The 13,824-nt window shown below is 41.6% G+C and overlaps 1 protein-coding gene across 1 annotated transcript in view; it reads left to right on the forward strand.

The window, feature by feature from the left end:
- The first annotated feature begins 4,583 nt into the window (after nt 1-4,583).
- The window catches only part of pxdn (peroxidasin), a 57,915-nt gene continuing 48,674 nt past the window's right edge, over nt 4,584-13,824 (forward strand). Inside the window, exon 1 of the mRNA XM_023394738.2 lies at nt 4,584-4,844. Coding sequence (XP_023250506.1) covers nt 4,660-4,844 — 185 coding nt within the window. The 5' untranslated portion in view covers nt 4,584-4,659. The remainder of the gene's footprint in view (nt 4,845-13,824) is intronic.

Genomic DNA, 13,824 nt, shown 5'->3' on the forward strand with positions numbered 1-13,824 from the left:
GGGATCTAGGCACGTGGTGATGGTGGGATGAAGAGAATCCTGGAGATCTGGATGTGATGTGGAGTGGACTGATGAGGTCGACCTGGTGTGGAACAGATTTTAAAAACTGATAGAGACAAGGTGATTGGCCGGTTGAGTTTGTAGCTAAATCTGATTGGTTAACGAAAACACCTGAAGTCAGCTGATTAAAAGAAGTGGGATGAGAGAGGGAGAGAGCGAGAGAGGACTGAATGAATGAGTGAAGCATAAAGATAAAGTCTTCCTGACTGAATGTACATTCAGCTTCAGATCTGTGAAATGCTCCTTTAACAGCGCAGTCCGTCTTTGGCTCAGCTCATGAGATGTGGAATGAAACGGTGACTTTATGGTTAGAAAGGTGACTCTCATTTTTAAGGGTGTTTGGGGATTTTCATGACACTGCAGAGCTATCTTTACCCCTGGGATGTATTCATAAAGCCAAGTTAAGTAAAGGCTTTTTACCTTTATTTGACAATCACAGTGTAGAGAGAAAAGACAGAGGGGTGCAACATGCAGCAAAGGTCTGCAGCAGGGAATCAAACCATGCATGTTGCAGTTATGAGGTATGTGCTTTAGCTCACGGGACATCTCAAGAATTATCTGAATACCTCTGCACTGCATGACATGACAGAAACTGAGAACCTAATGCTAGCAGCAACAAGGTTGTTTCAAATTATACTCATACTTGGATTACAAAGGGACCAAACTTTGAGGTCTTAAGTGTCTGAGTTTATGTGTAAATACATTGTAAATTCTTGAGTTTTAATACATTTGCAGACTGTGATTGTCGCAATGACATTGTTAATCACTTCCTATGTTTGAAAGCTTATAGGACCCTGGGTAATGTATTTTTTCAGGCAATTTTTCTTTGCCTTTATTGGACACTGGACGATGTAAAGGAGGACAGGGGACAAGGGGAGGGACATGCAACAAAGAACCCCAACTGGAATCAAACTGGGCACACTGTGAGCTTGTGGTATGAACCTTAACTATTCTCCTGCCGGGATGCCTCGGGGTGCTGTACTTTTTAAGCATCGTTAAATGGCTAAAGGGATGATTATCAAAGCCCTGATTTTCAGAAACGACACGGTCAAATACCGAGACCCAAGTGCAACAACCAAAGATTTCATGTCCTCTGAAGTACAGACACAGATCCCGATCACTGGAGAGTGTGCAATAATATGAGTTCCTTTTTACCTGCCGGTGTCCAGAACATTTTGTACATGTTCCTTATCTTCTTTGGGCTTCTGGACTAACATTGCTCCACTTTTCTTTTTGTTTGTTTGAAGTTTGCAGAGTAGCCAGTGTCTCTATGATCCCTGGCAAAGATTTGTCTCTCAAGGCACACTGCACAGCATATGGTCCATATCTAAATGTCAGCAGGTGGGTGTCATCTATCATTGACCTTGTCCTTTGGGTTTTCAGTTCTCTTTTCATATATATAATTTGCTGAGGTGAACACAGCTGTGTGCCGGTCACCTGGACCCTGACAAACAACCACAGCTTCACATCCACTATTGACACGTGAACACACTTTTGAAAGAAATGTTTTGACAGTGGCACAGGAAAGTCAGTCATAACTCAGTAGCTGGTGTAGGAGGCATTGGGATCAACATAGCCATGGCACTAACATGCTATAATATGCAGCAGGGACCTTAAATATCCTCTTTTTACACATCCTGTATTTTCGACTGTCCTCAGTTTGTTTTGTTTTGCTTTTGGGAACAGTGTAGTTATTTATTTCTTTTGGGAATAGAAGCAACCTTCACCTTGACTTTGACCTTTTGTGTCTGTGTTTGAAGGCCTGACTTCAGATTTGACTTAATAAATGTGAAGTGAACATTGAAGTGACACAGATGGTGGAGCTCCAAACTAAATAAGATAATGACTAGCCAATGGGAACGTGGGAAACCCCAAGTTGCTTTGAAAGAAATAAAGGTCATGCAGATCATGAAGGGGGTGTCAGTGAGAGCTTCCTGAACCAAGAGGCTACAGTGGAGTCACAGTAGAGTTAGTATAACCTACACATACTGGGGACCGTATGAAGAGATGTAATAGCCTACATGAGGAGAAACACACCATTGATGGAGTTTTCACTACAGCTCTCTGTGAATGAAACACCACAGTCCTCAGAACATGTTGGTTTATTGGGAAAACCACAATATATTCAAACAATGGCGGGCTGCGGGAATGCTAGCACTGACACAGCAACGGCAGACATATCCTCCTCTCACTCACACAGTACAGCTATCAGGAACAATATTAGGCGAAGTTCCAGTTTGAGATAATAGACCAATCAGGAGGCTCAGGTGTGTATGCATTGTGAACTGCTGCTGAGTGGCAGCAATTGGAAATACCAGTCTGCAATACAACACAATACCATCTCTTGAATGTTGAATATCTAATTTACACAAGCTTACGTAGTTTCCAATCCTTTCCAATGTTTCTGATTGGTAGCAAACCTGCGCCTACTCAAATGCTAATTAGCCCATCAGAACTCATGGATTAGCTTAGCTTTACACTGTTCACTAGTAGGTGAATTAAAATTTTTCAGTCAAACAAATATTTATCAAACATAATTCTAACACAATGAACAGTTTCTGGCTGTAACAATGCAAATGCTGTGCTAAAACATAACCTGTTTTGTTGCTAATGTTAGCTGGAGCATTTGTTTTTCTGAACACATCACCACTATTAAGAGCTTTTGGGACATAAGAAAAACATATTATAGGAAGGCCCTGCGGCTGCCACCAGGGGCCACCAGGGGCCGTCCAAGAATATGAGCTTTCTTTACATTCCTTTGCTCATTTTTGACATATTTCTCTATTTAAAGGCCCCCTCCCTAAAGGTCTTTTTTCAAGGCAGGCGTGTCAACATGTCAGAACAAGTACAGGCAAAATTAATATTATCATTAATGGCTGTATTTCATTTAGGTATGCCTCACTGGTATGACTTTGATGGATATTTTAAACACCATTTCCACTCTTGTAGAGGAGGTGGAGGCAGTGAGGGGATACAGATATCTTGGATTCCACCTCAACAGCAGACTGGACTGGAAATGCAACACAGACGCTGTCTGCAGGAAGGGATGGAGCAAACTGCACTTCTAGCTTAGGTCTTTTCATGTGTGCAGCGCAAGATTTTGCAGATCTTTCACCAGCATGTTGTGGCCAGTGTAATATTCTTTGCTGCAGTCTCCTGGTGGCAGCAGTGTCAGTCACCTAACCCTCATCAGGGAGTCTGGCTCAGTGCTGGAGCCCTTGGAGTTGGTTGGAGTTCTGACAATAGTTTTTTCTTGTATCAGAATAGACTTCTCACCTTGACATTTATTTACCACATCATGAATCACATCTGTTATCCATCTATCTATCTATCTATCTAGCTATCTATCTATCTATCTATCTCAGAAATCAATTTTTGGTTTGAGGAATGTTCTGCAAACATTGCCTGAAGGCCATGGGAAAGTTCGTAGGACCTCCATAGAAAATGTTCCCCTACAGTAATTCTGCAGAGTTTTCTTAATATTCCGTGAACAGAATGTTCCCTGTTTGCTGGGATTGTTTTTGGGACTGAAGTGTTCTATTTAAGTAGGTTAGAGTTGAGGTATTTTACTTTTTGATACTTCTGAATGATTCTGAAAGCATGACTTTGCTTTCAGATGAAATATTTTTGGTTTTGGTTATAACACTTTGGTAGCCTATTTGCTACTTTTATCTAAGGATCTGTATTTTCCACATACAGTATGCATGGTTTTAAGAGTAGCTAAAGATTTATGCCCTAAATCACGCAATGCATTCACTTGACAGAAAGAAAATCTGCTCTGTATTTCTGAATTAAAGAGATAATTTCTCAGAATTCTGAGATAATAATGATTATCAAATTATAATGATCATTATCTTAGAATTCAGATAATCTCGTTCAATGTTGTTAATTCAGAAAAACAGAGAAGGAATTTTGTTTTTACTTTGTAAGTTTAAGAAAACTTTTCTCGTTTTTCTTAACAAGATCATTATCTCAGAATTCTGAGAAATGTTTTCTTATAAGAAATCCTGCTGTTTTTCTGAAATTCAGTTTTTTTTCCTCAAGTGAGTGCATGGCCTAAATCTAAATGAATAAATAGATAAACAAATATTGACTCTAATTTCAAAATGTGCTCTAGGACATTTTAGATCCTCAACAAGCGCTAATTTGTTATAACAGTAAAGCTGTAACACATTTTATGACTACGACAAATTGCACATACCAAATATGGGATTTGGGGGGCGCTATGGAAAAAAAATGCTATTTCAACTTACTTCAAGGTACAAACCGAATATCGTGGGCTTCTACCTGAGGACAAATACGTTACAGTGTGACGTTTCAGCTGCCGACGTTAAGGTCAATACTGAAAAAGTTAGTTGCACTCACATTCCTGCTGGACTTCCCTTGTGTAGGACTGTAACACTGGCCCACTTCTCTCTCTCTCTCTCTCTCTCTCTCTCTCTCTCTCTCTCTCTCTCCCTCGCTCGCGCTCCCTCTCTCTCGCTCTCTGTGTGTGTCTCTCTCTCTCTCTCTCTGTGCCTCTCCCAGTCGAGCTAGCTCGCTGTTGGTGTGTGAGAGGGGCAGCTGGCGGTCTATGCTCTGCTCGGCTCACTGCTAGCAATGGCGCTGCGAGCGGGCCAGCTCTTTTCTCCGTGTCTACTCGCGGTGGCTTTGTTATCGCTCGCCAGCGGACCACAGTTCGGACTTTGCTGTCCGAGTCGCTGTCTATGTTTCCGAACCACCGTGAGATGTATGCACCTAAACCTGGAAACCGTACCAGCAGTTTCTCCTCAGACTACCATCCTGTAAGTAGCTTTTCCCTTCAAATTTAACGGGAACCGACCCCAAGGCACAGTGGACGGGAATGCAGTGAATACTTAAAGCATGTAGAGAGACTGCCCTTTTCTTTTCTTTTTTTATTATTATTTTTACCACATTTGAGTGTGGTGAAGTGAAAATGGTTGATATTATGTGTGTTAATGAATTAAACTGTTAAAACCAACTTTATAGAACTTTTTTCTTTGAAATTTATGCAGAGGCTTGTGGAAATAATTGATCCTGTTTTACTTCAGAGGTTATTACAGCGTCTCGGTAAGTTTTCACAAAGTTATGACACCTGCCAGTGAGTTCAGCTGTTGGCTGCAGAGGTTAATGAAAAGGGTTTTTAGGGTCACACAGCTGGTGAAGTCAGCCGCAAGCAATGTGGAGGGTTAGGCTCCTCACCAGAGCTCCCTGCACAGCAATGTTAACATCTCCCTCTCGCAGACATGCCTGCATGACATCTAGCCTAATCAAACACACTTCAAGCAAGACATAGTCCAATCAGATTTTATTGAAACCACAGCCTCTCCTCCCTCAGACTCCACCAGGTGCCTTATCATGTTTTGAGGAAATGTGCACTTCAGCTCCAGGAAAAATCTTTGTGCAGGGTCTGGCATGACCAATAGGCTTGCTTTTCACTGTGGACTATGGATCTTTGCACCACATTGTGGAGCAGTTTCTTAAGTTACTTCCTTGCTATCACTTTGCGTGGAGGAATTTTCGTTGCACAGGTTAAACTCCATGTTGACTCCATGACTTTCCCTCTGACATGAAAGGGAGGAAATGCTTCTTACTTGACAAGCACTTGTGAATGTGTCCTGGTTGTCAGGAGCACTCTGCTCCAGTCACCCAACAAACCAAGCAGTTTCCTTTAACATGTTGCTGGCTGCAGTTTCTCAAAGCCACAATCAGAGAACACAAAGGTCAAGATCTGTCCAATCTCCCAAATATGTGCCCCCCTTTGTCTTTAATTGTCCACTGCAATCTTGTTGTGCATTTCAGTTCATAATGCATGGGTCTATAAATAGCTTAATTCAGGCTGCAGGCAGGGGACAAAGGAGTGACCCCCCCCCCAGCCTATACCACAGCCGCATACTCAGAATTAGCCTTGTCCTCTGGGGTCAGCCCACAGCCTTGAAGGGAACCCATGGTGCAGCCCTGCCCAGATACCCTCAAAGGAGAGAAAAAATCCACCCTTCACCACAGCAATGAGGAGATTGTTTAGGCTGTCTGTAGGATGTGTCTAAATGTGATCAGGGGGCTGATCAGAGCAGGCGAACATGCTGTGGTTTCCCAGAAACTCATGCTGGTGAGCTTTGAAGTCTCAGCCACTTGTCGCTTTTCCCCCCTTCGCTCAGCTGCTCGTGTCGGGACATGAACACACTTCGTACCTGGCCTTCCCTCATCCTGCTCTATAAAATGTTCCAAGCATCGCTGGTTGTCTGCAGTTGGAAAAACTGGAGCTTACTTTGGGAATGTTGTAAGGAAATGTCTAAGTGTGAGAAAGAGTTGAAAACATGTATTTTAACTGAGATGTTATATTTGGGGAATGTTCAGTGTTCAGCATCTGATTTAATTCTCTGATTATTGGTTAGTTTGTAAGTGATCTTGTAACTAGTGACTTTAGGGTCTGAGCTTTTCTTTAGATCTTTGCAGGATTATGTAACACTGTTTTTTTTTGTATAGACACTTGACCTGGAGCTATGCGCTGTGTAGGTCTAGGAACTGCATTCCTCCTTCCACCTGGCAGCAGGCTGTTATAGGAATTTAAAACAATAATATCATAAGAGTGTGAGATGATCCACCATCTTTAGTTTGCAGGTAGCAGAACATGATGGAAAGGTAAAGCATTTGTCCACTTCTGTTATTCTGGGCGACAAAACATAGTTAAACAAAAGTGTTTGTTAATGATGATATTCTCCTATTTATCCATTTAATACATTATACTTTTATGGTATATTTTTACAGCTGTACTATAGTTGGAATGGATTTTCCTTTGTTATCAACTCAGTCATCAAAGGTCCCATATAATATAAAGATAGATGTACATGCCTTTTTTTTTATTATAAAGCAGGTCTAGATTCTATATTTATACTGTGAAAGTATCAAAGTGCTCAGTCCACAGAGAAATGCACACAGCCTGTATTCAGAGACTGAGCCTTAAAGCCAGCCGTCAGGACTACTGTAACTTTGTGATGTCACAACAAAGCAGTCACAAGAGAGGCTCAGAGCCTCCTGTCTTCTGATTGGCTCGCCGACCTGTTGGTAATGTAAAACTACATTGAGATGGTTTTTGGTTCGTAAAACCACAAATATATCTTCTTATGGATCAACGCTTCAGATAAAGCACAAGAAAAGTGTAAAACATGGGAACTTTAGTTTAGTTGTGTGCGTTCTTCTAAGATCCATTCATAATACAATAGCATTAGGGAAACACTAAGGGAAGAGCAGCACGTGGAGAGTTGTTGCTTATCTTTGTTATGACTGTTGGATTTAGCAATAAGGGCATTTTTAAGGGCACAAGTTGTATATTTTTGTACAAATAAAAATTAAATCAATGTATAGATGCATTCATATGCATATTTATAGTTAGAAAACACTGCCCAGATAACTGAGGTGCTAAACTGACAGTTGTTTTTGAGTATTTTTCAAACTGTGAATATTATTGTCTTTAACTTCTTGAAAGTCAAAACATCTCTTTCTGTTTCCTCTGGGCCACTGTAGTAAGAGAATAAAAAGTCTTGGCGTACAGCTACTACTGCACATTGGCTTCGTGCCAAGATCTTTTCTACATGACATTTGGACCAAGAAACATGGACGTTTTTTCCCCAGATTTCTTTTTTCTTTTTGCTCTTTCTGGCCTACATTTGTTTTTCAGCTGTTTTCTCGGAGGACTTTCTGTTAGAGGCATGACAGTAAATTACGTTTCCTCTCTGTAATGACACCGCTGCATCTCTTCTTGGGGATTTGCTGGAGTTTGAGAAATGATTGCTTTTACATCAGCGCTGTTTTGCCAACATCAAATATAAACTGTTTGTTTAACTGGTATTACCTTAGCAGCTCAAGAGAAAGACTCAACATGACAAGTATTACTTCTTTGTATGAATCAAAGCTTGTCAGTGTAATGGAGGATTTTCAGTAGCCCAGTGCTCCATATTTGGACATCTTGGCTATTTGCTTATTGTGATTTTGAAATATATATTTTTATGGCGCTTTGAGTGTGGCGATATGTGATATTTATATACAAGTGTTTTAACATTATAACACCTGAGCCATGATATACATATGTGTATGTATGTGTCTGCAGAGCTGGGAACACGTCAGTCAGTCTGTTAATGCTCTAGTTCTCAAACTGGCTTGTTATTGTCTTTTGTAGCTCAGAGATTCAAGCATAGTGCTTGAGTTCCAGAGTGTGCTGTTATTCAGACTCTTCTTCTTGGTGTTTCTGCTGCACTGTGATGAATGAGGTTCTTAGACACTTAACAGAAGTTGGAAAGATGTAGTTTTTCAGTTTTGGGATAGCTGTCATGTTAGGTCTTATGTAAGAGAATGAGTGTCCAGATCATGAGTGGAATTGGTGTTTGTGGGTGCAAGACGGCTGGTGAATCCTTTCGGTGGGGGTCAGTGTCACCACACAGCTTGGTTCTGCATTGTGTACTTGCATTTATATGGAGACACATTTCTGTGTTAGCCTCCTTTGAGCTCTGTCTGGTGGTCAGCAGCTAGCCAACTCTTTCTCTGTCTAAATGTCTTAATGCCTTTTACCCCCTCACCGCCCCCCCCCCCCCCCCCCCCCCCAAAACAGTGGCTTGGTCTGACTGAGTGACAGTGTTAGTGAGTCAGGGAGAGAAAGTGGAGTTCCATTGTGTGGAATTTGCTGCAGTCAGGCTTTGTGAGGCACTCAGTCTCTGCAGCATTATGGAATGCAAAGCCAGAAATCCCCAAAGCTTTGCTCATTTGCACAGGGAGATTGGGCCCAAGATAGTTGTTGAAAGGAACTCTGCTGGCCCCTTCCTGTACCCATCCAGTGCAGGACAGCTGGTGAATTCTGGGGGTAACACTGTTTCACATTTCTTCTAAATCAGTTCCTGATCTTGAATAAAAAAATTAAAAAAAAAAGCTGATTTTGCTTCAAACCTGGACCTCGTTTTCACTATTGTTAATAGACTGTAGTTACATTTCAAAGAAATGTGTGTACAGCCAGTTTGTTGGGATACTGTTCTTCGTGGAGGGCCAGGGCAGCTTCCAACAAATGAACACGAAAAACACATGAAGCCCGTATTGTGACATATTCTCATAAAAAGAGAATATTTGTTTTTTCTGTTCTGTGTCCCAACGCACTTTTATTGTCTGAATTTTATTCGTTGTATTGTTCATCCATAAAACACTGTGTGCAGTGTTTTAGTAAAATAGCACAGAAAAGTGTTATATATACTGTATATATATATATACATATATATATATATGTGTGTGTGTGTGTGTGTGTGTGTGTGTGTGTGTGTGTGTGTATGTATTCTAATTCATTCTTTTGAAGTCATACAAACTGTCAGCTTAAAGAAAAGTATTATTTGTATAGTGCCAAATAATATTATATGAGGCACTCACAGGGTTAGGTCAAGACTTTACAATATTATAGAGAGAAACCCAACAGTTCCCACACAGAGCAGCACTTGGTGAGAGTGGGAAGGAAAAACTTTGAAACAGAGATGCTTTCAGCATCTTTGCTGTCTCCCGCCTGATGTCCCAAATTGTGGAATTAAGTCCAAAAAGTAAGAAAGGGGAATCTACTATTGTCAGCAGTTCAGTGCATTTTAAATCAAAATGGTGTGTTACACATTGTGGTATAACCTAAATGACACAGATGACCAGCAGCCAGTAAAGTACTGATTGTTGTATCTATACGGAGCTGTAACTGTGGCCAGAGATAATTAAAAAACACAGTGTGAGTGTTACTGTTCTGCAATGACATAACGTCCTGTGGAGAGCACTGCTACCAGTTGTGTAATGTGTAGTATGTGGCCAAGTGCAAGTGAGCAAGTTAGTGACAAAATTATGAACTCAGTCAACTGTCATGAAAAGGGGCCACTATGACAATAACTGGTGCTTGATTGTCTCTGTAGTTCTTTGTCACCATAAATGTGTGCAGCCAGTTACTCAACGCGTCCAGCTGAAGATAAGTTGTTTCTGAGCAAACCAGGATGAGACAGTTGCTAAGGAACTATTACAAGACAGTTAATGGTGCATCTTGAAGAGCCACACCAGCCCAAAGGTCAACCGTTCCATTGATTGCTCCCTAAGTTCTGTACGTGCACTACCTCTTAAGGCTCTCTTCGCGCAGCTCTCTGTTCTCGCAGTGACTCATCTCATTCGTGATGACCTTCAGCTGTATTCAGCTGTATTCCAGATCCTTCAGGCTCTGTAAGATTTCGCCGCTGCTCTTGCTGTCCACCGGCACATCCTTGTCATTTTTTAACACTGGATGTGTTTTGCAGAGGACCAATCGCAGCCATGTTTGGAGATCCTGGTTCCCTCCAACCAAGCGAGGAGCCAGCCATGTTCTTGTTTAACTAAGAATGACTCACGCACGCCTGAGAGTCCTTGGCAAGCCCGCTTGGGCATGTGTCACAAAGCCAAATGACTTCCCTGACTAGGGAGGGAGAGAATGAGAGGAGAGGTCCACACATGGCATTCAGATGCTGGTTGAACTGGGCAGCAGCCAGCTTCGCTCGTCATCCTGGCTCAGACAAGAATTTACGGACACCTCTGCTGAAATTTTCCTTGCAGCTGTTGTTCCCATTTTTGTTTGCCTTGTGAATACACAGAAACATTCGAACTGAACAAATGGGAAATGCCACAGTTGCAAATAAGCACATCGGTGTCAGAGCCAGAAATTTTCTGTTGGTAATTCTGTGTCGGTGATTATGTAACAAGTGCACTCCAGCTTGCATGTCACTTATTTTTCTGAGCGGTAACTCAGCGTATACATCAGAGCAACAGTCTCACAGCCTAGCTGCAAACTGTGCCAACACAAGAATGCAGGTCTGGGTATTGCCACTGACTTCCTGATTCAATTTGATTGAATATCCGTTCATTTAGAGATATTTCAGTTACAGTACCAATTTTGCTTGGATGTGAATGAGATTCTCAGAGAGCTAATGCTGTGTTTACAAAACAAATGGACCCCAAAGCAGATATGAATAATGCACTTACTATTTGTCATGACCAACAGTTTAGACACACATCTAAAGAAAGAATAGGTAGGTAAGTAATATGCGTTGCTAACGTACCCCGGTGCAGCAGTTACGGTGTGTATGAGCAGGAACACGCGGCTTCTTCTTGTACATCTTGCATATACCTTTGCTTTTGTCCAGCTCTTCACGGTCTTGATAGTTTTTAAATGTGAAATGCAGCCACACATTTGACTTTACACTTGCTGGTGACTTCATTGGACCAGATCACGCGAGACTAACTGCGTTACAGCTTAGCACATTACAGGAAACTGTACTAGACAAATATCAAAAGATTGATCTCTGGATTTTATGAATTGATATCTGATTATTAAAATGAAGATTGATTCGAATCGGAGCATAGATTTTTTATTTATTTATTTTTTCAACCCAGCACTAGATGCAGCACAATAAATGAAAGAATAATGTCTTTGTCTCTGAAACGCAAAACTGTGCGCACATTAAATCGGTCGCGTTTATTGGCGCTATCTTCTGTTTTCGATGATGAAGCTGAGTGTGTTAGTGTCTTAGGTCGTCTGGTCTGCGGGTTTACAGGGAAAATTTGGTTTGCTGAGAAAAGGGAAGGAAGGAAGATAGGTGATCATCTCTGACAATGTAACAGCCTTTGGCCACTTATCTCTCTCTAAACGTCTGTAGGAAGGTCACTGTCTCTCTGTCCCTGTCTGTCTGAGTGACTGCAGCAAGCTGATTCTTCTCTATCAAGTTTTTTGCATCTCCAACCCATTGAGAGGAACCTCTCTCAGTGTTTCTAAACCTGCAGTGGCTTCTGGGAACCCCAAATGTAACGCAAAAGGTTTCATTTCCCCTCCGTGCTGTTTATCATTAAAGCCGTTCTCTGCAGAGCGGTAGAGAACCCTCAACATAGTCTTTTTTTCTGCTCATTCGGCTCAGGGCCTATGTCTTCTCAAAACCCTGTTAAAATCTGTACAAAGCACTGACTAATAACAGCTTTCATTTAGAATTACCAGCAGTTTTTTGACTCTGAAATTGTAAATTGATTAAATCCTGTTGCGCAAAATCAAACAAAGGTTTGTAATCGAAGTCAGTTGACATATAAAGGACCATTTACCCAGTGAATAATTTCCTATAATGGAGACTGGATGTTAGAGCAGAACAATCCAGCCCCTTAAACCCAACTGCTGTGATTGACGTGTAGTTGTGTCATTGTGTATGAGCTCTCACTGGGTCTGTGTCAATCCTCTGAGGTTGCTGGCTAAGGGGGGCGTGGTTGTTTGAACCTGACAGTTTACTTTAATTAACACTCATTGATATGATAGCAAAAGTTATCTAGCAGTGGCATCAGATTGAGGCTTGGCATGAAATCTACGTTCAAAAACTACGTTTGAATTTTGAATTAGGGGCATGAATTACAGAGCTCCCTGGATGCTTTTGGCAGGTGAAGCCTTACAGCTGCTCTATGGTTTGCCTAATGTTAATGTGATCACTTCAGAGTCTGTATTGATTATGTAAATTACATAAGGACTGCAAAATATAAGTGTTTGTATTTTAGTAAATGTGTCAATCCCCTGACTAGAGTTGCTAGCATTTTAACTGTTTATAGTAACACACTGATCAATAAGTACTATAATGGTGCATTCAATTTGAACTCGGAAATTCCGACTTCCCAGGTCAGAAATTTCAACTGGAACGGCCCCTGAATTTTGGAACCTCACCAGCTCTGAGCTCAAAGTCCAAGATCGCTCTGCACACCAACTAGAGTTGTTCTGGAAATGCCCCAAACACTGCAGAAAATATGGTATCAGCGAGTATCCAAGACTATGGACCGATCACGCCCAGATCAAACGGCAGTTTTCCCAGAAATCAATTCATGTTTGCCGCTCTAAAACAGTAGCTTACACAGGAAGTTGCATTGTGCAGCCACTGGCAACCGCCGTTATAGAGCAGCGTAGAAGAATTGATTTCCGGTAGATACTGTAACATAGCAACACGTCATCAATTGACAGTACTGGCAAGGCTAGTGTTAGGACAACTAGTGTGGGAATTGTTATTTCTTCCTGCGTTTTTTCATTTATTTTTTGACTGGCAGTCAAATTAGCAACAGAAGTGAAAGCTGTAGTAATGTAAATGTTCAGTAGCTCGTCTGTGTTATTGGCGTTACTTTCCAACGTATATATCTGTGGACATGTTGCTACATTGTTTGTATTAGTAAAATACAATGACATGCATGTTATCAACTGTTTGTGCTAATAATAACAACAACAACAACACCAAGCTTCCGACTGGAACACGGCCAACTGTTGAGTGACGTCATTCCCAGCTCCAGCATCCGCCGTCCGAGGTACTGTAAATGAAACGCAGCATAACTCCTCTGCGTGCGGGCAGAGTTACTCCGTCCCTAAATCACCTCAGTGCACTCACTGGACCTGCGGTTTCATCACAGACACACTGTGCCCAAAACACTGCAGCAGATTGTCAGCATTGTCTGGTCTAAATAGGTCATCCTAATTATCTTCTGAGACCTGTAAGGCCGGAGCCAGGTTTATGCCAAAAAACCTGAAGAGAAACATTTTCTCTCTCTGTCTGTTGACACAGTTCTCATGAGCGTAGCATGTTCAGATACGGGCCTACCATCCCGTGTGGGCAAATGCAAAATTTCGCTGTTTTCCAAAAGAAATCAAATGATCCTTTGTTGTAGTCTCACTGTATTAGAGCTATTGTTGTGAAGTTCCCATGGCTCCTTCTTTACTGAGCCGGA

This window comes from Seriola lalandi, unplaced genomic scaffold (genome assembly GCF_002814215.2).
Source record: "Seriola lalandi dorsalis isolate HSWRI2012SDOR001 ecotype SW California unplaced genomic scaffold, Sedor1 jcf7180002054953, whole genome shotgun sequence".
NCBI lineage: Eukaryota > Metazoa > Chordata > Actinopteri > Carangiformes > Carangidae > Seriola > Seriola lalandi.